Below are 24287 nucleotides of genomic sequence, written 5' to 3'. Positions count from 1 at the left end.
ATAATCAAATCAATTAGGTTTAATTAACTGATTTAATCACGACTATTAAGGAATTAGCTAATTAATTTGATGGCTGATTTTCGTCTTGATTATCAATTTAAATAAATTAATATCTAATCAGCAGACGAGATTTAATACTTGATTTTATTCGGAATCAATTGATTTGATTGATCCGCTTTAATATCAATTGATTTAGCCGGAGCAAATTCATTTATTGCCGTCAGGCCTTTCATGTGTCGCCAAGTGTCATTCTCTGAGTCTGTGTGATTTTGCTGACTCACAAGCCACGTGGACATTTCATGGGACCCACATGCCGACTAAATTTGTTCAGTCATAATTTTGAGTGTTGACCGAATTGTTTAATGAATTTATTTTCATTAAATTTTTGGTGTCTACAGATGGTTTAGACTTTAGTACTCTTGTTTCTTTCCTTTCCAGTAAGTTCTCTCTCTGAAATCTTCAACAGGCCAAAAAGGGTCTATATTGAGTTGTTGTAATCTTCGTGATGATGGCATTGCATGCGGTTTATGTTATGGAAATTGTCGTGTTGAAATTGGGAGGGAAAACTAATTAAATACAAGCCTACTTGAATTCGTCCCATAATATAATACAAACATCAGGCGCACCCGTTAGAAATTGTTTTTGATTTCCAATTTGATTTTGGTCTTCTAGTTTGCAATGCAAAACATCATCCGGCCCATTGTCTCTGTGGATCGGCTACAGAAAAGAGAGACCAGTTTCTCCGTTGGATTCTTAGTACTGGACCTTGTTGATGGGCCTGTTACTACTAATCATTTTCTTTTTTCTTTTGAAAAAACTAAAAATAACACAACCGTTGTTCTTCAGCATTCCGGCCGCTTCCCTGCGCAAGTCCAAATTTCCGGCTAGATAGCTTTGCCTTTAGAGATTTAGTCATGGAATGGATGAGTATCATCCAATTGTTCTTTAACCAGATTCACCACTGGATAAGAGTTTAATTCCATTGGTTATAGGCAAGGTTTCAAATTTCGATTTCGGTACTTCAAATTTAAGGAAATTTCGGAGAAAGTTTCGATTTCGGTGGAAATTTCGATTAAAAATAAAGAAATCATATTAATTGCATTTATAAATAATATTTTTAAATGAAATTTGAGTGTGGGATTTGTTCATGTTGTAGATTGGTGTGAAGTGTGAACCACCATGTGAATCATTATATATGGAAATCTGAATGGAGTAAATTTCTTATCTTTTTGTGTTATTTCAATTCTTGCCTTACATTTTGCACATGGATTGTATTGAAATATAATCGAACATGGGAGATAGGCGACCCCTGCACTTCAATTTCTTCTCTTCCCTCAAGCAGGTTCAGCAATTTCTTTGTTACCCAGATTAAAGTTTTAGTCTTTTTGTATTTTTGGTGTTGAATTTGCTTTTATTTTGTTGGTTTTAATTGGATAGGTTGAGAAGAGATTGAAACTAGAACACCCATCTGAACAATCTACTGTATTACCATCTCCATTGTTGGAAAGCAACAAGATATTAACAGAATCACTAAGCTCACCCGTATACCTTGATTTGGATCCCTCCAACAACAACAACCATTACAGTTCTAGTACGCTCCAAGACAGTAGTGAAGCCCCTGAAGCATTCCTCTCATGCTCTCCACAGTTTATACCAACCCAAGAGAACCCAACTCAGCCAAATGCCCTGCATGACCCCAAAACTATCAATGACACTGAAGGTGAAGCCATCGTCGATGATATTGAACAGTTGATTCAACTCTTGGGTTTGTCAAGTTGCCAGGAAGGAGATGAAGAAAAGGCTGGTTTGGAGTTGAAGTGTGGAGGTAGTGAAAATGGGGGTAATTCTTGTCATTGTGAAGGCGGGTTTTATGAGAAGATTGTTGAGGTGAAGGGGCCAAAGTGTGGGAGAGAAGTGGAGAGGTTGGAGGGTTGGATTAAGTACTTTTTGAATGGTGATGGGAAGGGAAAGATTGAGCCTTTCAGGCTGGCACATTTGCTTTTGAGTAAAGCTGCTTTTGTTTCTGAGGGTGCTGATCATGGTTTTGGAGACTTGGACTTCCCTTCAACAATTGGGGATTTTCTGCGCAACGATCCTCCAACAGATTAATATGTCACAAGATCTATTCATTGTTATTGTCTCTCTTAAAAGATGGTGTTTCATAATTTCATATATCAGCTTGATGTAAGGTAAGGATGTTGAGAATATTACATTTGCAGACTTTCTTTGCAAAAAGTTCTTAATGAATATGATTTGGTTATCCTTTCTCCAACAGTAATATGATTGTATTCATCATATATTTGATGTTCTTGCATTTTAACATGGTACAGAAACATGCATCATTAGCTAATAACTGCAGGAGGAAAACAGTAAGATGATGAGCAAATTCAGATTCTTTTTTATCTTTTATCTTATTTGATGCTTGGAACTCAATTTTCATTTGAAAAGTTTCTTTGGTAGCCAAGTAACAGTTGGACTTATGAAATTAAAGATCAGGATATGATTTTACAAAATCATGAATGAATTTGCTTGTAAAGGAATTTTATTTCACAACAATAAACAATTATTACATGATGAGCATTGTTCCATCTCTGATACAACTTTGCAACTTCAATCTAACCTGTTAAATATTCATAGTTCTGAGAAATACACCATGGTTCTTGAACTATATTGCCTTTTTCAGCTTCAAAAGAGCAGACAACACCTCATTCATGATAGGTCGCTGCTCGGGATTTTGGTTGGTGCAAAACAAGGCTAGCTTGAGCAGCTCTTCTGCACTTGCCACCTGTTCCTCGGAGATATTTGAAGTTAGCATCGGGTCCAGAACTTCAAGAAGTGAATCTGATCCATTTGCAAGGGCTTTCTCCACTACTTGGTGCAAGCTCATTGGCAGCCCATTCTCGTCCATGAGTCCTGTTGGCCTTTGTCTTGTTAGTAACTCCATCACTATTACACCAAAGCTGAAGACGTCTACCTTGGTTGTGATTTTCCTCATGTATGCAAACTCTGCAGACATACGTTTTAAGCATATAAGAGGGGAAGCAATGGCAGTGTAATTTTCAGAAGAAGGGTGAAAATGAAAAAGGAAAAAAAGAAGAAAAAAAAAGAAGAGAAAAACTAAATGGAGATTAGTTTATAATTGAGAACAGCCAGCAAAATGTCACCTGGTGCTAAGTAGCCAATTGTGCCTTGGAAAGCTGATGCCGTGGAAAGGCTACTCCCATCCTGGAGATGAACACCCAACATTCTAGCTGTTCCAAAATCACTCACATGGGCCTCCCAATCCTCATCCAACAAGATGTTAGAAGGCTTCAAGTCGCAATGAACAATGGGAAAATCATAGCCTGAATGCAGGTAATCCAGTCCACTTGCTATAGAGATTAAAATATTGATTCTCTGAGAGAATGTCAATCTCCACTGATTCATCCCATCTTCATGTATAATGTTCTCCAGGTTTCCATTCTCCATGTATTCCAGAACCAAGGCCTTTAATTTCCCGCTCTCCCATGCATAGCCAAGTACCTTCACCAAATTCCTGTGCCTTAGTTGACTCAGTGTCTTGATTTCTCTATTGAAGCATTTATCTGACTCAACTGAGAATTCCTGGAGATTCAATCTCTTTATGGCTACTATCTGCTCATCTTCCAGTTGACCCTTGTACACAGTACTCAAACTGCTTGCGCCTAAAATGTTCTCTTGGCTAAAGAAACTAGTGGCATTTTCTAAATCCTTTTGATCAAACCTCTTGAGTGTCAAAGCTGCAGCACACTCTGGTTCTGGATTTTCAATCTTTTCTGGCTTACACATTTTGGTGAACCGGCTGAGGATTAGGAAAATGATCACTAGAATAAGCAGTACAGAAATTATTCCAAGCGCCACGAGAGCATACATGGTTGTCTTGGATATCCGGTGTGAACTTTTCTTGCATGTCTTGAGCAGTTTGTTTCCACAGAGATCCGGGTTTCCTACCAAGCTGGATGCATTTATACTTCTGAATAGTCCGGTGTCTGGAACAGGGCCTTCAAGTTGATTGAAAGAGAGGTTCAAGTGTTTCAAGCTGGTAAAATTGGTAAAGCTCTCACGGATAACTCCCCTCAGAAAATTCTGGGAAAGATCAAGGGAGCTAAGATGCTTCAGATTTGTCAACTTTTCTGGGAGTTCACCATCTAAGTGATTCCTTGAAAGGTTCAAGCTTGTGAAGGTGTCCATCTTAGCAAAAACTTCAGCTTGAATTGGCCCAGAAAGTTTGTTACCTGACAGATCAAGAGAGTACAAATTCCTGCAGCCTTCTAGTGCTACAGGAATCATCCCTGAAAGATTATTGTTGGAAATGTCAATGGCCTGCACCATTTCCAACATGCCAAGCTCGTCTGGAATGCTGCCATCCAAGAAATTGTATGAGAAATTCAAATATATCTGCATGCTTTTCATCCCTGAGATCACAGACCCTGGAATGGGTCCTGAGAGATGATTGTGAGAGAGATCCAGAGTCGTTAGCCGACTAAGGTGAGCCATGCTTTTCGGAATGGAACCATTGAGCATATTACCTTGGAGGTTTAAGTATGAAAGCAACTCAAGTTTTGAGACAGAATCTGGAATTGGACCGGTCAGTTTGTTTTGCTGCAACTCTAGAACAGTTAGCTCTTTTAGCTCAAAAAGTTTCTCAGGGATGGCTCCTTCTAAAGCATTGTCGTGCAGGGATAGCCCTTGTAGGTGAGAGAGATTAGACAGCTGTGGTGGAACTGGACCTGAGAATCTATTCTCAGCAAGTGTGAGGATGATAAGTTGGTTTAGTTGGCCAATCTCTGGTGGAATCTGTCCGATAAATGAATTGGAGGTGGCTCTCAAAACCCTGAGATTGGAAAGTTTTCCAAATCCGGGTTTCAGATAACCACTAAAGTTGTTCAGGCCCAAATCTAGAGTGAGAAGACTAGTGCAATTGAAGAGTTCATCTGGGATTTCTCCAAACAATTTATTTGATCCAACAGAAAGGAAATTAAGATTCGGCAACTGCCCCAGACCCTGAGGTATTTTTCCAGTTATTCTATTATAAGCCAAGCTTATAACTTGAAGATTGGTACAGTTGGCGATACTAGATGGTATGGATCCCTCAAGAAGGTTGCCATTCATGGAGAGGTTTTTAAGATTATAAAGCAACCCTATGTTTGATGGAAGTTCCCCTGTTAGATAATTTAAGCTCATTGACAGATATGTTAGATTTGTCAAGCTTGTCAAGGATGAGGGGATCTCTCCAGTAAACTTATTGGAGTGCAGGGTCAATACTTGCAATGATCTTAAAGATCCAAGCTCGGATGGTATTGTCCCGGTTAACTCATTTTCTGAAAGTCCTAAATGGGTTAATGATTTCAGCTGAAAAATGGAGAGTGGAATTGTAGAATTTAGCCTATTCTGGTACAATCTCAATGTTTCTAAGTGAACCAAACTTCCAAGCTCAGAGGGAATGCTTCCGGTGAAATGATTCTTGTAAAGTTCAAGGTTAACAAGCTTCTTACACCGACTTAGTTCAGAAGGGATTTCCCCAACAAAGGAATTATCAAACACTACCAGTTGTTCTAAATTTGACAGATTCCCTAGCTCCCTAGGTATTGCACCGGACAACTGGTTTTTACTTAAATCAACCTCTTTGAAAGCTGCCAACTTACCCATGGAAGCAGGTAATGAGCCTACAAAGTTGTTGCCACTTGCTATAAGAAGCTTAAGATTAACAAGATTTCCTATGTTTGATGGGAGTTTGCCAGTGAGGTTATTAAATTCTGCACCAAACAAAGACAAGTTTCTGCAGTTGCAAATGCTCTCCGGCATGCTTCCACTCAAAAGGTTATCACCCAAATCTAATAACTGCAGATTACTAAGGTTTCCTAGTTCTGGTGGAATTGAACCCGAAAGAGAATTTTGATACAGAGCAAGTAGAGAAAGTTGGGAGCAAAGTCCCAGCTCAGCTGGAATATGTCCAGTGAATGAGTTTGAAGTTAGATCAAGAACCTGGAGGCCTGAAATGTTTCCGAGGAAGGGTGAGATCACGCCTGTGAGCTGCTTTTCTGCCAGAGAAATTGAAATGACTTGATTTGTCGAGGGGTCACAGGCAATGCCAGACCAATTGCAGTGATGGCTTGCGTCTGACGTCCAATCTGCAAGTGTTCCATTCGGGTCGCTGGTGATGGATTTCTTGAACGCCTTCAAGGCCTCGACTTCAACCTCCAAGCTTGGCTGAGCAGACAGACCAGCAAGTAGAACAGAACAGACTATGACTATGACCAAACTGACTCTATGAGACTCCATTGTAATGCACAAACCAGCTGATGAGCAATGAATGATGATGAAGCTTTTTATATAGATACACTATCTAATCCATGGTCCCCCAAAGAAAACTGGTGTGGACTCATCACATGTCAAATCGTCGAAGAGTGATCAAAAGGAGGAAGAAAATATGATTCTTTGAACCATATTGAGTTTATAATTTGACTCTGAACTCCGCCCAAAATGACAAAACCTATCAGTAGCCTTTAGAGATAAGCATGTATCCCTTTAGAGATAAGCATGTATCCCTTGGTCAATCAAGTTTGAGCATAATGTGACTGATTATATTCCCTTTTCATTCTTGCACTCGAGGACATGAAACTTATAAATACAATATATATGGGAAGCTTGTCATTCGGGACTTAATGGAGTCTGAGCTACTTTGTGTGCCTATAACGCGGTTTAGACCGCATACAGTGTGCGCATAAAGCACAAGTTGCATATAGAGGCCAAAGTGATGAGTAGGCTCAACTCTCAGTTTTGTTTTTGGGGGATGAAAATACTAGAACTAGTACAGACTGTTTGGATTGAGCTTAGCAGAAAATGACAGGGTTGAAGATTTAGATTCGTTTAAAAGATTGGTCAAGGCATGGCCTTCATTGTCGTTAAGGATTGGTGATGAAAGGGCAAACGAGTTGAGACATGTACTGTCTTTTACTGGTAAATGTACTTCGATCGATATCAATCTCTTCACTTTCATGTGAGACTTCAGAAACAAATGAAGAGATTAGAGACCAGAGGGTTGTACTAATTGATTCCAAACCTATTCTAGGGAATCAGCTATATATGATTCTAGAACTTCTAGCTACCTACTAACAGCCCACTTGACTATGCTTTGTTGATGATTACTTTGTGATGAGTCATGACTCATTTTTTTACTACACTTCAATTCAGTAACTTTGGGATGAGTCATGACTCAGTTTTTTACTACACTTCAATTCTCTTATCGAATTGTTAGGTCTTAAGAGAAACTTTAAAACATCATTTGGTTCGTAGATTAAAAGCTATATATTTACGGTTTTTCATATAAATCATGTAAAAAAAATTCCAAGCGGACCAGACGATGTTTGTGGTTTTACTGCCCATATAATATAAGAATAAGAAAAAGGAGATAGAGTATCTAAGTCGATGTAGAAATATTTGTACTGCTATATTGCAATGAAAATGGTAACTACTCTGGCAATTGATAATCTGATAGTAGTATGGGAACTATACAACCTGTAAAGGACATACGGCTGAGAACAGGTTACCGTGACTATTCCTATACCAATTCCAGAAGAATACTAATAGCCACTTATGTGGACTTTCCCACATACACACTCCCCCGAAACGACATGGTGCACATGCGTTACAACTTAGAACTGCATTGCCATTGTTTGAAGTAGATGACAGTTTTTTCATTCAAAACCCACAACCCTACAATTGACTATGCTGTAAGTAATGCAATGTAATTTGAGATAAAAATAAATATTTCGAATGTGATAACAGAATGTGTTATGTCTGATGTTGTAATTAATGTGAAAACAAAAAATACTATAAGATATAACTTTAAACCTTATCTAACATTGTGAAGAGAAATACCACTAAATTACATACAGGTTATAACATGTCATTTAAAGTCACAGTGTGAGGATTTTCACATATAACTGATATTGGTAAGATGTAATTGCATATTAATCATCAGAATTAGCAAGATAAGGATGCTAATTAACTCGTTAATGGCAGCACTATGCCTATATATAGATTCCCCTTTGAATTGAACTGTTCGTTTCGTGTTCTTATTCAAAGTTCAATGCTATGCGTTAAGCATGATCCAACTCCCACAATATAATCGGTTCAATGTGACTAGCCACCTCCTCATCGTTAACAAGTTATTACCATAACACAACCCAAGTTACAACCTATTAATCCACCTCAATTTGACAATTAATCACTATCAATGAGCATATATGGACTATATATTTGGACCCCTTCCAACTTTTCAATGTCACACTACCCAGTTTTGTTATCTCTCAACCCCTAAACCCTAAAACAAAGCCATGGCTCAATCAAGTAGTGCTTCATCTCTTTCCATTCTGTTCCTTCTGCTCTTGTTCATCCACTTTCCTGGTATAATTGCCCAATCTTTCACTAGCAATTTTATGTTGCACATTCTTAAGTACCTAGATTGGGTTTAGTAGAAAATAAGAATTCAATGTGCTTTGGAATGCTTCAATAATATTCACCCCCAAGAAAAGGGTTTATAAAGTGATACAAGAGTAATCCTAATAGGAAACGATCTCCTACAATTATACAGAGAGACAAAACCTATATGTACAAGGAAAGTAAATATTTACAGAATATTCTACACTCCCCCTCAAGTTGGTGCATAGATGTCAATCATGCCCAACTTGTCAATTGAGTTGTCAAACACTTTCCTTGACACTCCTTTCGTAAGAACATCTGCTAATTGATCTTCTGTATACACAAAAGGGAAACGGATGATCTTCCTGTCCAGGTTTTCCTTAATGAAATGTCGATCTACTTCCACATGCTTAGTCCGGTCATGCTGAACAGGATTATGAGCAATTTCAATAGCAGACTTGCTATCACAATGAAAATCCATAGGCTTCTTGAGCTTAAAGCCCAAATCTTTCAGCACATTACGAATCCACAACATCTCACAAACTCCATACGCCATACCTCGAAACTCAGCTTCAGCACTTAACCTAGCAACAACCTTCTGTTTCTTGCTGCGCCAAGTCACAAGGTTGCCTCCAACAAATGTAAAATACCCAGATGTGGACCGCCTGTCTGTCTTATCACCAGCCCAGTCTGCATCTGTATACCCCACAACCTCCAACTCATCCTTTTTTCCAAACAACAAACCTCTTCCAGGTGCCATTTTAAGATATCTCAAAATACGATACACTGCATCCATATGCTCTTCACTGGGACAATGCATAAATTGACTGACCACACTCACAGCATAAGCAATATCAGGCCTAGTATGAGAAAGGTAAATAAGTCTCCCTACTAGACGTTGGTACCTTCCTTTATCTGTTGGAACCTGATCCGGATAGATGGCGAGGTTATGATTCATCTCGATCAGTGTCTCAATAGGGTTGCAGTCAAGCATTCCGGTCTCAGTTAACAAGTCAAGTACATACTTACGTTGGGACAAAGAAATCCCCTTCTTAGACCTTGCAACTTCAATTCCAAGGAAGTACTTCAATTGCCCAAGGTTCTTCATCTCAAATTCCTTAGAAAGATACTTTTGTAGAGGCTCCATCTCTTTTAAGTCATCCCCTGTGACAACCATATCATCAACATATACAATCAGAGCGGTAATCTTCCCCTGACGACGTTTGATGAACAAAGTGTGATCTGAGTTGCTTTGTTTATATCCAAACGCCCTCATGGACTTAGAGAATCTTCCAAACCAAGCTCTCGGAGACTGCTTCAAACCGTAAAGAGACTTCTTCAACTTACAAACCTTGCCAGTATCATAAGGCAAATTTTTCACTCCTGGTGGCATGTCCATATACACTTCTTCCTCCAAGTTACCATTGAGGAACGCATTCTTCACATCAAACTGATACAGAGGCCAATCTTTATTTGCTGCAAGTGAAATCAAGATTCGAACAGTATTGATCTTTGCTACAGGGGCAAACGTCTCTTCATAATCAATCCCATAGCGCTGAGTGTAACCTTTGGCAACTAATCTGGCTTTGTACCTGTCAATGCTCCCATCAGCTTTAAGTTTTACTGTAAACACCCATCGGCATCCAACAGTCTTCTTTCCAGCAGGCATAGTCACAATATCCCAAGTCAAATTTTTCTGCAAAGCCTCTAGTTCTTCATTCATCGCTTGAGTCCACTTAGGATCTGCCAAAGCATCCTGTACACTACTAGGAACAGATACAGTGGATAATTGATCAACAACAAGTGCATGTGACCCAGACAACCTATGGTTAGACATGTAATTAGCTATAGGATACTTAGCTTTGGTTTTGATGTCTGGTTCATATTGTTTCTTAGGAATATCCTTGGTAGCCCTCTGTGATTTCCTAGACTCAATCTTACCTACCCCAGATGATTTATTCGAAATTAAAGGTACCTGAGGAGGAAACTAGCAGCGGATTCTTCAGTTGGTGATGTAGAGAAGGGAGAGGACTCTAATAGATGAGAGCCCTGAATATTCTGTTCACTGTTAGCTTGTGATGTTCCCGGATGCATTAGTGCATTGTTGTCACTCTCAAGTTGCGTGTCAGTCTTGTGTAGCTTGTCAAGTGGTCGGTTGGAGCTAAAGGAACGGTTGGAATCAAGTCGTCGGCTTGTGCTTGTGGAGTCAAAAAACTGCTCACCCGTGGACCCCACAGTTCTACCACCTTATCTCCCTTCCACGTTCAAGTCACCATGCCCATCCGAGGGCCCCACTCTCAAGTTTTCATGCCAATCCGAGTTCAAGACTTCATGCCCATCCGAGTTCAAGTCATCAAGCCCATCCGGTCCATAAGTTTGTCTACCTCCCATCAAACCACCATCTTCTCCTGCGGACCCCACAGTAGCATTACCTTTTTCCTTTCCACTTTCTTTTCTCACGGTAGCCCTTTCTTGCTCTTCTTCACTTTGTTTTCCGCAGGTGGAGGGCCCCACGGCTGAAGAACTGTCTCCTTGGCAGATGGAAGGCCCCACGGCTGCAGAATTTTGTTCACTTTTGTTTCCTGTTTCGCTTTCAGTTGGAATTTCAGTTGGAGAAGAATTCCTAACTCCAAATCTTGATTCTAAAGCTTCTAATTCTTCAAATTCTTCAAATGCAAATAAATCTTGAGGATTTCCTTCACAACCTCTCTCCCCCTGAAGGGAAGACTCTGAAACTCCCTCTGAATAATAAGGCTCAGATTCGCGAAACGCAACATCAAGAGAAACATACACAGTACCAGTAAGAGGATCATAACATTGATAACCCTTTTTGAATTCCGCATAACCAACAAATATACACTTACGGGCACGGGGATCAAGCTTGCTGCGTTGAGGCTTGGGAATATGAACATAGGCTACGCATCCAAACACGCGAGGTTCAAGATTTGGTAGCGAAGGAAATGACAGAAGTTTATGAAGTTTCTGCTGAGGATTTTGAAATTCAATTACCCGAGAAGGAGTACGATTAATGAGGTAAGCGGCGGACTTCACAGCTTCTCCCTAATATTCACGAGGTACATGCATGCCAAATAAAGAGGCACGGACAACTTCAAGTAACTGTCGATTCTTCCTTTCGGCCAATCCATTCTGTTGAGGAGTATATGAGTTAGAAGTCTGATGTCGAATTCCATGAGATTGCATAAACTCCTGCATAGGACCATTAATATATTCTCCGCCATTGTCAGATTGGAAAACTCGAATATGCTGTTGGTACTGTGTAGACACCTTCTTGTGAAACTCTTTGAACATGGAACACACATCACTCTTGTTCTTCAATAAAGACACCCAAGTCATACGAGTACAATCATCAATAAAAGTCACATAATATCGAGCTCCAGAGAAAGACGGGATCTTGGCAGGACCCCAAACATCAGAATGAATCTTCATAAATGGAATGGGACTTTTATTAAGGCTAGGTGAATACGAAATTCGATGACTCTTAGCCAATTCACATACATCACAACGGAAATCTGAATCACTGACACCCAAAAACAACTGAGGTTGTAGTTTCTTAAGATAACCAAAAGATAGATGACCCAAACGACGATGCCACAGCCACACTGTTTCCTTAGCATTCTCTACTCCATTGACCTGATTCACTTGTCCTAACAACTGTTGCTCTCCACTCTTTGTCAGGTCCAAGTAATAGAGTTTCCCCCTTCTAACACCATAACCAAGAATCCGCCGAGTTAGAATGTCCTGAAATACACAGAACGAGGGATAAAAGGTCACAATACATGCTAGTGCTAAAATAATTTGGCTAACAGATAAGAGATTATATGCCAATGAAGGAACAACTAACACAGACTCAAGGGTTAATGTATTAGACAAAACAACAGAACAATAGAACCTTCTCCGGTAACCGGAGTTGGAGTACCGTCAGCCGTAGAGACAATGTCTTGAGAGGAGGGTTTCAGCTTTTCTAAGAGACTAGGATCATTAGTCATATGGTCAGATGCACCTATATCAATTATCCAAGAACTATTCATAGAGACCTTACCCTTCATACCTGATTGTGCTACGTTAGCGGAGGCATTAGATGATTGCTCTTCCTCTGTAGTAGCCACGACAGCTTTTTCAAGGTTTTTTCGCGATTTCTTGGTGAAATCCCACCAATCAGGGTAGCCAATTACTTCATAGCACCGTTGCTTGCTATGACCCAAATTTCCACAGACTGGACACTTTGTATTTGCATATGGATTTGTTTTACCCGAAAGGTGGCGTGGTGGAGACATGTTGTGGAGTGCAAAGGTGACAGCGTCGTCTTCCATTGACCAAAAAATAAAAAATAAAAACGGGTACGTGATCATAAAGAAGTGTGCAGTAAAGCAACAAAGCTTCATCGGCTAGTTTGCAAGGTTTGTTGGCTATACTAAAATAATCAAAGGGTATGGTAATTTTGATGTGGCTGATGGACAGGTTTGATTGATGATAATTCAAGGCTTGACTAATTCAACCAAAAAAGGTACGACACACGAGGTATGGCAGTTTTGACAAATATAATGGCAGTTTTGATATGGTGATGATGTGGGCTACTTTTGATGCGGTGATGTCACTGTGGGGTAATATTGATGTGATGATGGTCAGATTAATGATGATTCAAGAATTGTTCAGAATTTCAAAATTCAGGTATGTTCTTCGGAATTCGGGTTTTGGGTTTCAGAAGAATACACTGCAGGAAAGCCTGCTCTGATACCAAGTAGAAAATAAGAATTCAATGTGTTTTGGAATGCTTCAATAATATTCACCCCCAAGAAAAGGTTTATAAAGTGATACAAGAGTAATCCTAATAGGAAACGATCTCCTACAATTATACAGAGAGACAAAACATATATGTACAAGGAAAGTAAATATTTACAGAATATTCTACAGGTTTTGCATTCTACTGGAACTTTTTTTTTGTTGGTGTGAAATAATTTATTAAATAGATTTGAATACTGTGCAAATTAAAGTTGTACCTGTAATTTGCAGTTTTTTTTTTTTTTTTTTTTACCTTTTAAATTGTGTAGGAGGGTCTATAAAGCTTGTTAGTTGGGATGAGAATAAGACCTTTCAGCAACTGATTCAGAGCTTCTGCAAACATCCAGTTTGTCTGCAACCAATTGAAGGATTGCAAGGTGATCGATACAAGAAGGAGGCTCATGCTAAAACCCCAACTCTCTCATTAACCATGCCTCGGTGGTGATGAATCTTTACTATAAGGCGGTAGGCCAAAACAGCTGGAATTGTGACTTCAGAGGATCTGCTCTCATCACTCAGGCTGATCCAAGTAATGAATAGACTATATCAGTGTTAACTTTGATTTACATTATATGAACTTTGCTCTTACGATGATGAATTTACTGTTCGGTCTTGCAGGTTACGGCAGCTGCAATGCATACGTGCACTGGCGGACCCAGCTAGGGACAAGGGGGGGCTGACGCGCCCACTCAAATTTTGTAGAGAATGCTTGTTGGTCAGAATCAACAGAAGGTAGAAGTGTGAGAATGCCCCCACTTAATTACTTTAACAAGTATATATATAATATATCTATAAGTGGTGATGATGAAGTGAAACGTGAGCCATAAAAAACAGAAATATTTAATGCTAAATAGACATAAAAGCATAATATTCCCCACATCACCAAGATCCCACGTTCCACTACGCCCCCAAAACAAGGAAAGCAGCCACCAAATGTCTCAAGAGTTCAGACCGTGAAGAGATACAGCCTAAAGTAGCTCTAAACTGATGAGGGCAACTCTGAATCTGTGATTAACCCAGGAGGCCAGGAGATGAATCATGAATGAACTGATGAAGCATCATAAGACAAAATATTTTTTCACAGCAAACAAATCATTTTCTCTATACTTCTACTTCTGTTGATTCTAACCAACAAGGCAACAAGTACAACACAGGTTAGTTTTTCTTGTTCTCTATATTTTCACAAAAATTTTCTTTCTTAATCTTTTGAATTTAAAGTTGTAAAGTGCAATATTTGATTATTGTTGTGTGGTTTAATAGTTTAATTGGATTAGAAAAAATTAGCCTTTATTCATTTACATATTTGAAATTTACTTTTGAGCAGAAAATATACGTGTACAAGGTTTCTCGATTTTAATTGCCTAGCTAGAATAATATGAGAAGAAATCTCCATTGTTCTCTTGATTTGGTATTTTTCTAGGATTATTACTTTTAGTCGTTAATATTGTAGTAGTGAGAAGTTTTCATTTGGGTGTACTGAGGTTGGTATTTTTCAGCAAAGTGATTCCATAATCCATACCTAGCCATGAAGTTCGATCTCTTCTATAATGTCTTGTATGGAAACACTACTTCATCAACAAGTTAGAATCTTATGAAGTACCATATTCTTGACTATCTTCTGGGAAAGCCGGATGCATGTTCGGCGTAGTTTCATGTTTTACAGTGGGTCCCTCTCACCACAATTAACCTATTGTCATTAGTTCAGCCCTTAAAAGGTCAAAAACTGTTATGTCAATCTGTTCCCTCTTAAATGATTAGAAAGTGACTGGCACGAATCGAAATAATTAAGAGCTGGGGACGTTAGTCCCTCCATGTGTAGCATGTAATCGTTCTAATAACATCTGGCGATGGCCAAAACCTCCCCAGAAAATAAGAAAGTCTTGTGTCGGCTGGTACGAATCGAAATAGTTAAGAGCTGGGGACGTTAGATCCTCCATGTGTAGCATGTAATCGTTCTAATAACATTTGGCCACATCCCCAGAACCTCCCCAGAAAATAAGAAAGTCTTGTGTAGACTGGTACGAGTCGACATAATTAAGAGCTGGGGACGTTAGTTCCTCCGTGTGTAGCATTTAATCGTTCTAATAAAATTTGGCCATCCCCAGAAAATAAGAGAAGTCTTGTGTAGAAATTAGTCGAGAGTCGAGAAAGGTTTCTGTAATACCCCGAAAAATCTAAATTAAATTCCGTGGATTTTTAGAATTGATTTCACGATAGTGGGAGCGAGTACGAGGCTTGGAGAAGTTGTGGAATTAGTTCGAACGATTAATTTTCGAAAACGAACGTTATTTAGGGGCTCGCGAAAGTTGACTTTTTATACGTTCAAAATTTGGGAAAACTTCCTTCATGAAAGTTGTAGAGCTCGTCGATATGATCGCGGGCATATGCGGAACGCAAAAATCGGAGTTCGTATGAATTAGTTATGATTTTTTGAAAAAGTTTTCAATTTAGTATAAAGCTTCCATTTTCAGAAATTTCCAAAAATAGTTTCAGAATTTACAAAAATAGAAAAAAGCTGCTGCAGCCCTCGTCCCCGCCGGAAATCGCCTCCGATTTTCGTTTGGCCATATCTTCCTCCTCCGGCCACCGATCCTCACCAAACTTCTTCCATTGGCTTCGTATGGTCCTTGCGCACCTGTCTGTGGCAGCCTTGCACGGCGGCACGGCCCCTAGCGGCGGCGGCGGCCCGGTTTTGATTTAAGCTCGATTTTGGTCAACGCCTGTTTTCTCCTAGCTCCGGCCACCAAAACTTCCGATCCTTGGCTCCATGAACTCCCCTCAACCTGCTGATCATCATACTAGGAGGATTGCACCTAGAGTGACCGGTTTCACGTTCGTCGGAGCTCGGTAAGTTTTCAATCCGAAACGAAAATCTTTCGATCGGTATATCTCGAGCTGTAGTGCATCGTTTTGATTGATTCTTGAACCAGTGAGTTCTCCTTGATGTTCTTAACAACTCTCTAGAAGGGATCGAAGCCTGAAATTGAAGTTTTGACGTCGAAATCAAGCCTTGCCGGATTCTGCAAATTTCGCCGGATTCTGGAAATTTTCCGGCCACCTCGACTGTTTTAGGTAATTTCAACCACTTCCGGTCATTTTCAGCTTACATGATAGTTATGAAAGTTGTTAAGCATGATGAGAGGAAGAGGAGCAGCCCGGCCCCGACACCATTGGCGGTGGTCGGCGGCGGCTCTGCCCTAACTCCGGCGTCCCTTTTCCGGCCACCTCCGGGGGTCAAAAATATAGTTTCTGTGCATTTTTAGATTCTATATTTCAATACGATCATTTCGATATATTATACGCAATTTTTGGATATCGTATGATTAAGTTATGAATTTTTAAGTTTCGATCGATTTCGATCGTTAGATTTGTGATCTGTGAAGTTAGGACCGTCAGATGGACTTGTAGTTTTGATATGATGATCTTATGACTGTCCCAGTGACTTTGTGTGGTCATGGGCGAAGATCCGACCGTTGGATATTCGTATAAATGCAAAACAGTGATTAGCGAGGCGATTCGTGAGAATCCGTCCGTCGGATTTTCGTATAAATTTGTGGAGATGTTTGTAAGGACGATTCAGGAAGATCCAACCGTTGGATCTTCGTGATAATTTTGGAGGATGATCCTGAGGGCGATCCGTGAGGATCCGACCGTTGGATCATCATTAATTTAGAATCCGACCGTTGGATTGTTGTATTTGTATGGTTTTTGAATAAATTGCTAAGTTAAGATCGTGTTGGATTAGGTGATTGACGGATCGATTTGGCGGACAATTTGTGAAATTGTTGTTGAGCTGTTAAGAAGATGCAGCTGGATTAGAGGTGAGTAAAATCGCACATGGTTCCTTCATGAACCGAAATTTAGTGATTTATATTGAATTATAAAGGTGTGGAAAATTGTTTTAAGAAAATAAAGATTTGTTTTGAAATAATATGAACTTGATCGACTACGGTTCATAGGGCTACTACTCACAGGTAAGGAAAATGAATTTAAGTATAAAAATGAATTTCTTGTTTTTATTGCATGTGAACTATAGATGGTATTAGTAGTCACTCTTGTGTAGGTGATTACGTATATATATATATATATATATTTACGTGAAATATATATTGAAAGTTATGACATTGTGTGATGTATTGAGTTGTTCGTGATAAAGAGTAGTTGAGTAAAGTGCGATAGTTGAAATGTGTAGACAAATTATATGTTAGTGTCAAGTGTTCTCATCGTGTGTCGATGATGGTGCCAAGTATTCTCATCGTGTGTCGATGATTGTGGCAAGTGTTCTCATCGTGTGTCGATGAAAGTGCCCAGTATTTTCATCGTGTGTCGATGATTGTGGCAAGTGTTCTCATCGTGTGTCGATGAAAGTGCCAAGTATTTTCATCGTGTGTCGATGATTGTGGCAAGTGTTTTCATCGTGCGTCGATGATAGTGGCAGGTGTCTTCATCGTGTGTCGATGATTATGACACGTATTATCGTAAGATTGAACCTTGGCCAAGGTGACAGGTTACGATTCAGTTAGAGCTCTAGTCTGTCTGCCATCATACTGTTTGAGGGATAACCTCAAGTTTTTATGTGTCTTTGAGTATGACATGCTGCGTGGAGGGGTTTTTATAACTATCATATACCCTTGAGTATATATTGGAAAGGGAAAGTTTAGTTGTTTGGATGGTCATGGTGAGATGTGAGTTGATTGATGTTTGAAGTGACGTTGTGCACTTCAATTTTTATACTAAGAATCACTTAAATTGATTTGTTCTTTAAAGTCGTGCAATTCCTTGTTTACTCATACGGGCTGTCAAAAGCTTACCGGGTTTGTGTTGTTGCAATCCCGGTACACTATTCAAATTGTGTAGCGGGTAATCCTACAGGTCAAGAGAATCAGGACGGAGATCGAGCTGCGTAGAGTAGCTGCAATTGTGTCAATCTGAATTGCTTTGTGAGCCGGTGAGGTGTGTTATGCTCATTTAGAGCTTTACAATATTTCTTGTGAGAGTGAATTGTAATAATTAACTCGAAGTTTACCGATTTGGAAATTTTGTGTAAGTGGTGGAGTTGTTTCTGAGAAAAGAATTCAGAACGTTTATTTGTTTAAGTTGTTTAATTCATGTTTCGGATTTTGAATGTGTTATTCAAAATTCGGGGCGTGACAGTTTCCGTATAAAACCCTAGCAGATGAAGCCTCAAGTGCCGCCGTTCGAAAGTCCTCAACCCCAAGACTTGCTGGGAATACACAAGATTCACAGCTCAGGTGCTTGCCATGTCGAGTTCCCGGTTGTACATGCGCATCCTCCTTGGAGTTATCATTTGTCTGGGTAAAATTTTAATTCTTGCTTCTGACTATGGTCACATCTAGGGTTGTTTTGGTTGTTGTTGGGCTTTTGGGCCTCGGTTACAGAAAATAGATGTACATTAATCAAATTTTTGGGAGCTTCTGGACCTAGGACCTTTGCTTCCTTATGTACATCTACATTTGTAGTATGTTTATGTTAATGAATGAACTATTTAGCCCAAAAAAAATAGAAAAAGGAAAAAGACTATGGTTCTGATCCAGCTGAAATTTGATTCATTCTAAATATGTAAAGTCGATTGAGCTAGATGAAATTTGATTCATTCTAATTAGTCCCTTTTAAGTTCTCGGTTCAGATTTTGCTTACCAACTGGAAATAAGATTAGATCTTTTACTATAGGTCAGGTTTGAAGCAAAATCGAAAGAAATTACAGATTTATGTTCTCAGATTCTGGATTTTATTTTATTTTATTTTTTAATTTTTTTTTGACTTACTGATCAGACAGTTCTATGGTCATTGTGTTGTTGCTGTCCGTTTTGCGTTGATGGACTGCTTATCAATTTTACCATATTAGTTTGTTTGTAAATGGATCTTAAGTTCTGATGGTTTCATTTAATTTGTTTCCTCATATGAGTTTGACCAATTTTTTGCAGGACAAATTCATATTTCACCTTTGAAGGCATTTGCACAGGTAATGCCCTAGTACATGCCTATATGAACTTGTAAAATGCTAGTATATGTGCCAATATCCTCATTACTGACCTGTGTGTATATGTGCGTATGTCCTCTTGTAGACTTGGTGTGTAGCCAATCCATCATTAGGTTATGATACTTCGGAAAACGTGGAAAGCTATGCATGCAATTACGTGGATTGCTCTTCAATTCACAGTGGAGATCCATGCTCTGTCCCCTCGAACTTGTTTAGTCGTGCATCCTTTGCCATGGATGCTTACTACCAACAGGGACATGATTGCACATTTGGTGGCTCTGGACTCAAATCTATTACTGATCCAAGTATGTATTTCATTATCTCATAGGGCTGATAATTGATTAGTTGCAAGCTGTGTTGTTTGTAATTGTTTTATCATTTTGCAGGCTACGGAAACTGCAAATTTGTAGGTTCAGAAGAAATGATTTCTGCTCCAGCAGCTCTGGTAATGGATTTAAAGTTTAAATTATTCGCTATTGTAACTCTTTGCAGAAGGGTGTTTTCATTTGAGCTATTGTAAAATGTGTAGTTATATACTGAAGATGATATCTTTTATACGATACTATACTATCTCCTGTTGTGCACTGGACTTTAAGGTTTTAAGCATGTGCCTTTTCATATCATTTTTTAGTAGTTATTAACTTCATTGTGACATGTGTTTTCTTCACAGTGAAAGTTCCTTTGCTGTATTTCTTTAGAACTGAAAATGGGTAGTTTTGTTTGTTGTTGCGTCTGTTTTTGCTGAAATCTTTAGATGTAGCTTCTCAGGCTTCCCACTGCTCATACGCTTAACTCTTTTCGTATAAACTATGCTTATTGTGGTATTACAAATTACAGAGTAAATGGTGTATTGCAAAGCCAACTGCCCCTTACAGTTTACTGCAAATGAACATTGACTTCGCTTGTAGTCAAGTCGACTGTAGCGTAATTCAAACCGGTGGTGAATGCCAATTACCAGACACTATAATGAACCACGCGTCTGTTGCCATGAATCTTTACTACCAATCATTTGGCAGAACAGATTTGAGCTGTTATTTCAAGTCGACCGGCATGATTGTGATTGACGATCCAAGTAAGTATAATCGTTATCTGGTGGTCAAAGTGTAGAAATTTCATAGACCTTTCAATTTGAATTTATAGTTTGATTGTTATTTTGTTTATAGGTTTTGGAACTTGTTTGTACAAAAGAAAAGGGAAGGAAGGAGGTGCTGGTGTGAGTCTCGTAAAAAAGCATGGGAAATCTAGTGTCATTTTAAAATTGATAGTTGCGTCGATAATTACTTTTGGGTTGGTAGGGACTGTAACTGTTGTGTGCGTGTGCCGGCGTTCTCGGAATCCCTCACAGGCAATAAAAAGTGAGATGCAACACATGCCAACCCCAGCCCCCTCTCAGTCCCAGCCACAGCCATCATGTTCAGTGACAGTATCAGTTCCCTGTGAGGCGGTATCAGTTCCTCTCAGTCCCCCTCCCGGTCCTTCTCAAACACAGCCCAAGAAAGACGACGCCCAACTTGACATTGGAGGAAATTATGTGGCAAGAAATCATTGGAGGAAATTATGTGGAGGAAGCAAGCAATAGCCGTGAGCTTTTCTAGGGTTTTGGACGGCATGGAGACCTAGGGGCCGTCCCCTATATATTCCTCTCTTCTCTCAACGTCAAGGAGTTCCCACTTTTGCGTTTTACAACTTTAGAAAAAATCAGAAAACTCTCTCTAGCTTAGCCGTGTTCTTCTCCATCCTCTAGGGCAACCACGAAGTTCAAGCAAGGCCAAGAAAGAAGAGGACAAGCCGTGCACATCATCCATCACCATCCTTGAAGATTGCTTTCGAAATTCAAGAGACCATTCATCCCATCTTCATCACGGTGTAATCCGATTCTCCTTGTAACCTTTGCTTTGTAATTTTCGTTGGTTATGCCCTAGTTGACACATGTGTTTGAACAATTTTCGAATTCTGAAATTTTATGGTTAATTACTAATTTTCAGATTCATGTCTTGCGATTTATGGTTGCTTATGTGTGAGTGTTTGATTAAATTTGCATGATAGAAATCTTTTGTATGTTAATCTTATGTGGTTGCAAACACCTAGGGTTTTTATATAATTGGTGCTACGAATTTAAGAACATGAATCAACTTTTTGGTTTTGTGTTCTTGAATCAATAAGTAGTAAAGGTTTTGTACAAAAACCGAATTTAATCAAAGAAGATTGCAATTAGGTGGACTTTTTCATACTAAGTTGCACATTTGAATTGATAGCCTTTCTAGATGCTTAATGCGTTAGACATGTATGATTGACTAGCTTTCTAGGGCTTGAATGCATGTTTGATAGGATTAGTCTATGTGCTTTCACTTAGATTAATTAGCGTTGAAAGTAAAATATGGGAAATTGTTTGCTTTGAACGTTTCACATGATCAATTCCTCTTGCATGACTATGATGAACAATGATGAACTTGAATCAACTTTAATCATGAGTTTCGACTTTGATCTTTGTTCTTGCATTCCATTTGTATTTTTATGTTTTAGTATTTTAATTGTTTTGTTAACTTAGTTTAATTTTCGAAGAAAACCAAAATCAAAAATACCCCCCTTTTTCGTAAATAGTGTATATGTGTGTGAATATTATACTTTGTTTTAATTTTAATTGTTTAATTGTTTGACAATGACAGGTGTACCCTCAATCCCCGGAATAGAACGATCCCTATTTATTCTATACTACTAATGACATTTCAGGGTTAAATTATGCGCTTGCTTTGAGCGCATCAATTTTTGGCGCCGTTGCCGGGGATTGAAAAATCATTTGTTATATTGTTAAATGTTTTGTTTATATTGTGACCGAAAAAAAAAAAAAAAAAAAATATTACTTGTTAATTATTTTTTTTAAGTCTCGAAAATTAGTTAATTAATTACTTAGGTTGTTATTTTTATTGTTGAACACGAGTTTAATTGTTAGTTGTAAATTAAAGAAGGAATAGGTGAAGTCGTGTTTATTAATATTGGCCTAAACCCCTTATTGGTACCTAGTTCAGGTCCCTTAAGGTTGAGGGCGGCCTTTATTAACATTCATTGAACTGTCTAACACACTTAGGACTTTTTACATCCTAGTAAGAATATCCTATGTGAGATGGTGTCTAGGCTGGGGACAACGTTCATGACGGGTTCTGGATTCAGAAGTGCTACAAATGGGCGTAAACCTCAATGAGGGAGTAGCCTATGCCAAAATGGATCCTACCTCTTGTGTTCGCCCTCCCCTACCTGGCCATTTCAGTAAGGTTGCCCAACGGATGTAGGAGGGACTTTGTGTCTAGACGATTATACTTGGGCCGCACGTCCACTTGATTTACCGCTTGGAATTAAATTCGATATCAATAGTATTTATAGCAAAAAGAAAATGTAAGAAATTGTTGTGGCACTTAAGGTATATTGGATTAAACATAATCTTGGAAGGGTAGCTGTTTCAGCCCCATTGCACAACGAGATTCCCTGTTCCCGTACCTAAGTGTTGAAAATAATTGTAAATAAAAGAAAGAAGAAGAAAAAAAAAAAAAAAAAAAAAAAAAAAATTGTGAATAGTGACGTTTTGTACATGTGTTTTGTGTGAAAGTTTTGTGTGTAATTTGTCTAATATACTTGTAAGGAAAAGAAAGAAAAAGTAAAAAAATTGATTTATAAATGTTGTTAATTATTTGATTGTTATAAGTGTGTAAAATCGTATGAGTAGACAAGGGCCCTTTTGTTAATATTGGCCTTAACCCTTCATTGGTACCTTTCTAAGGTCTTATGAGGTTGAGGGCGGCCTTTATTAGCATTAGGAGAACAGTCTAACACATGAGTACTTTCCAAACTGAGTAAGGGGCATTACAGATGGTGTCTTAGGTTGAGACCCTGGGTGATGGGTTCAAATTGGATCTCAGAGATACTATAGACTGTGCGTAAACCACAATGTGGAAGTAGCCAATAGGGGCGTAAACCTCAATGAGGGAGTAGCCTCCGTAGTATCACCAAAATGAGTCCTCCCTCTCACTTACCTCTTAATCTGGCTATCTGGCCTTCTGAAACCACGGAAAGAGACTTATGTCTAGGCGACTATCCCTATATCGTAGCTCACCAATAGTAGTGGTTTCTATTGGGCTCGACTTACAACTTGGAATCAATTGAGTTATTAACGATGTTTATAAGTTCTAAAAAAAAAAATAGTAATAAAATACTTGTACATACCCTTCACATATAAAGTGTTTTGTTTTTACTTCTCTTACTTGTACAAAATGTAAGTCTCTTTTGTTGCATTGTGAATAGTGACGTTTTTGTATGAAAATATTAACTTGTTTTTTTTTGTTTATTTTCGTAAGTTACTCACTTTTGTACATCTTAATGTTGTTCAGGAATTCCATGAATGTCCGAGTCTTCTAAAATCCCTACCATACAAGAGATTGAAGAAAGGCTCGCTCGTTTGAAAAATCCTCCTACACTTGAGTACAGAAGACCTTCTTCCTTGCAATTCAAAGAGTACAAGTTTAACGAGCAAGGGAAGAGAATCTATCCTTCTGAGGAATCTACATCACCTACACCTACCCCATCTCCTCCTTCACGTTCACCTTCACCTGTGATTTCGTCTAACTCTACACCACCACCTACACCACCACCTGAAGAAGTTCAAGAAGAGAGAATGGCATCCATTAGGGAACTATCCACAGCAACAGTTGAGGGAGGACCCCCTATAGGTATTGTGTACCCTGCCCCTGCTGCAGGAAGAAATGCAGAGTTTGAGCTGAAGAGTGGATTATTGCACCAACTCCCTAAGTTTCATGGGCTTCCTATGGAGGACGCCAACAAGCATCTTAGGGCATTTCAGGTTGTGTGTTCTAATATGCAACCACAAGGAGCAGATGAGAACATTCTAAGGATGAAAGCATTTCCATTTTCCTTAGCTGACAGAGCCAAAGATTGGCTATATGAGATTCCTGCTGGACGTATCACCTCTTGGGACACTATGAGGAAGGCCTTCTTGGAAAGATATTTCCCAGCTTCCAAGGTCATCACACTCAGG

At 39.0% G+C, this 24287-nt stretch overlaps 3 protein-coding genes across 7 annotated transcripts; 2 read left to right on the top strand and 1 right to left on the bottom strand.

Moving 5' to 3' along the window:
- Positions 1–865: 865 nt before the first annotated feature.
- On the top strand, positions 866–2822 carry LOC133729311 (uncharacterized). Its single transcript, XM_062156812.1, has 3 exons — positions 866–1342; positions 1438–2189; positions 2684–2822. Exons 1-2 carry the CDS (start codon positions 1292–1294, stop codon positions 2107–2109), a joined length of 723 nt encoding a protein of 240 aa, XP_062012796.1. The 5' UTR covers positions 866–1291; the 3' UTR covers positions 2110–2189; positions 2684–2822.
- LOC133729309 (LRR receptor-like serine/threonine-protein kinase FLS2) lies at positions 2330–6638 on the bottom strand. Its single transcript, XM_062156811.1, has 2 exons — positions 3165–6638; positions 2330–3006 (listed from the first exon to the last, which is right to left on the bottom strand). Exons 1-2 carry the CDS (start codon positions 6298–6300, stop codon positions 2666–2668), a joined length of 3477 nt encoding a protein of 1158 aa, XP_062012795.1. The 5' UTR covers positions 6301–6638; the 3' UTR covers positions 2330–2665.
- Positions 6639–15747: 9109 nt separating this feature from the next.
- On the top strand, positions 15748–21227 carry LOC133729307 (glucan endo-1,3-beta-glucosidase 1-like). Of its 5 annotated transcripts, XM_062156806.1 has the most exons (10): positions 15748–16089; positions 16173–16314; positions 16988–17063; positions 18100–18195; positions 18419–18558; positions 19188–19225; positions 19329–19548; positions 19630–19688; positions 20081–20315; positions 20407–21227. In XM_062156806.1, the coding sequence occupies exons 5-10, from the start codon at positions 18504–18506 to the stop codon at positions 20820–20822; spliced, it is 1023 nt and encodes a 340-aa protein (XP_062012790.1). In that variant the 5' UTR covers positions 15748–16089; positions 16173–16314; positions 16988–17063; positions 18100–18195; positions 18419–18503; the 3' UTR covers positions 20823–21227. The 5 variants fall into 5 exon arrangements, with proteins under 5 accessions (XP_062012790.1, XP_062012792.1, XP_062012789.1 ...); XM_062156808.1 differs by having other exon boundaries at positions 16207–16314; positions 18100–18558; XM_062156805.1 differs by having other exon boundaries at positions 18100–18558.
- Positions 21228–24287: the final 3060 nt, after the last annotated feature.

Source organism: Rosa rugosa, chromosome 2 (assembly GCF_958449725.1).
Source record: "Rosa rugosa chromosome 2, drRosRugo1.1, whole genome shotgun sequence".
NCBI lineage: Eukaryota > Viridiplantae > Streptophyta > Magnoliopsida > Rosales > Rosaceae > Rosa > Rosa rugosa.
This window is presented reverse-complemented; position numbering and strand designations above follow the sequence as displayed.

Bases quoted from the DNA above. Each gene is read 5' to 3' on its own strand.
- LOC133729311 (XM_062156812.1), top strand. From the start codon at position 1,292: ATGGGAGATAGGCGACCCCTGCACTTCAATTTCTTCTCTTCCCTCAAG. The intron at 1,343-1,437 runs GTTCAGCAATTT...TTAATTGGATAG, and splicing joins TCTTCTCTTCCCTCAAGCAG to GTTGAGAAGAGATTGAAACT.
- LOC133729309 (XM_062156811.1), bottom strand. From the start codon at position 6,300: ATGGAGTCTCATAGAGTCAGTTTGGTCATAGTCATAGTCTGTTCTGTT. The intron at 3,007-3,164 runs GTGACATTTTGC...GTATGTCTGCAG, and splicing joins AATTGGCTACTTAGCACCAG to AGTTTGCATACATGAGGAAA.
- LOC133729307 (XM_062156808.1), top strand. From the start codon at position 18,504: ATGTCGAGTTCCCGGTTGTACATGCGCATCCTCCTTGGAGTTATCATT. The intron at 19,689-20,080 runs GTAATGGATTTA...TACAAATTACAG, and splicing joins TTTCTGCTCCAGCAGCTCTG to AGTAAATGGTGTATTGCAAA. The intron at 20,316-20,406 runs GTAAGTATAATC...TTTTGTTTATAG, and splicing joins GATTGTGATTGACGATCCAA to GTTTTGGAACTTGTTTGTAC.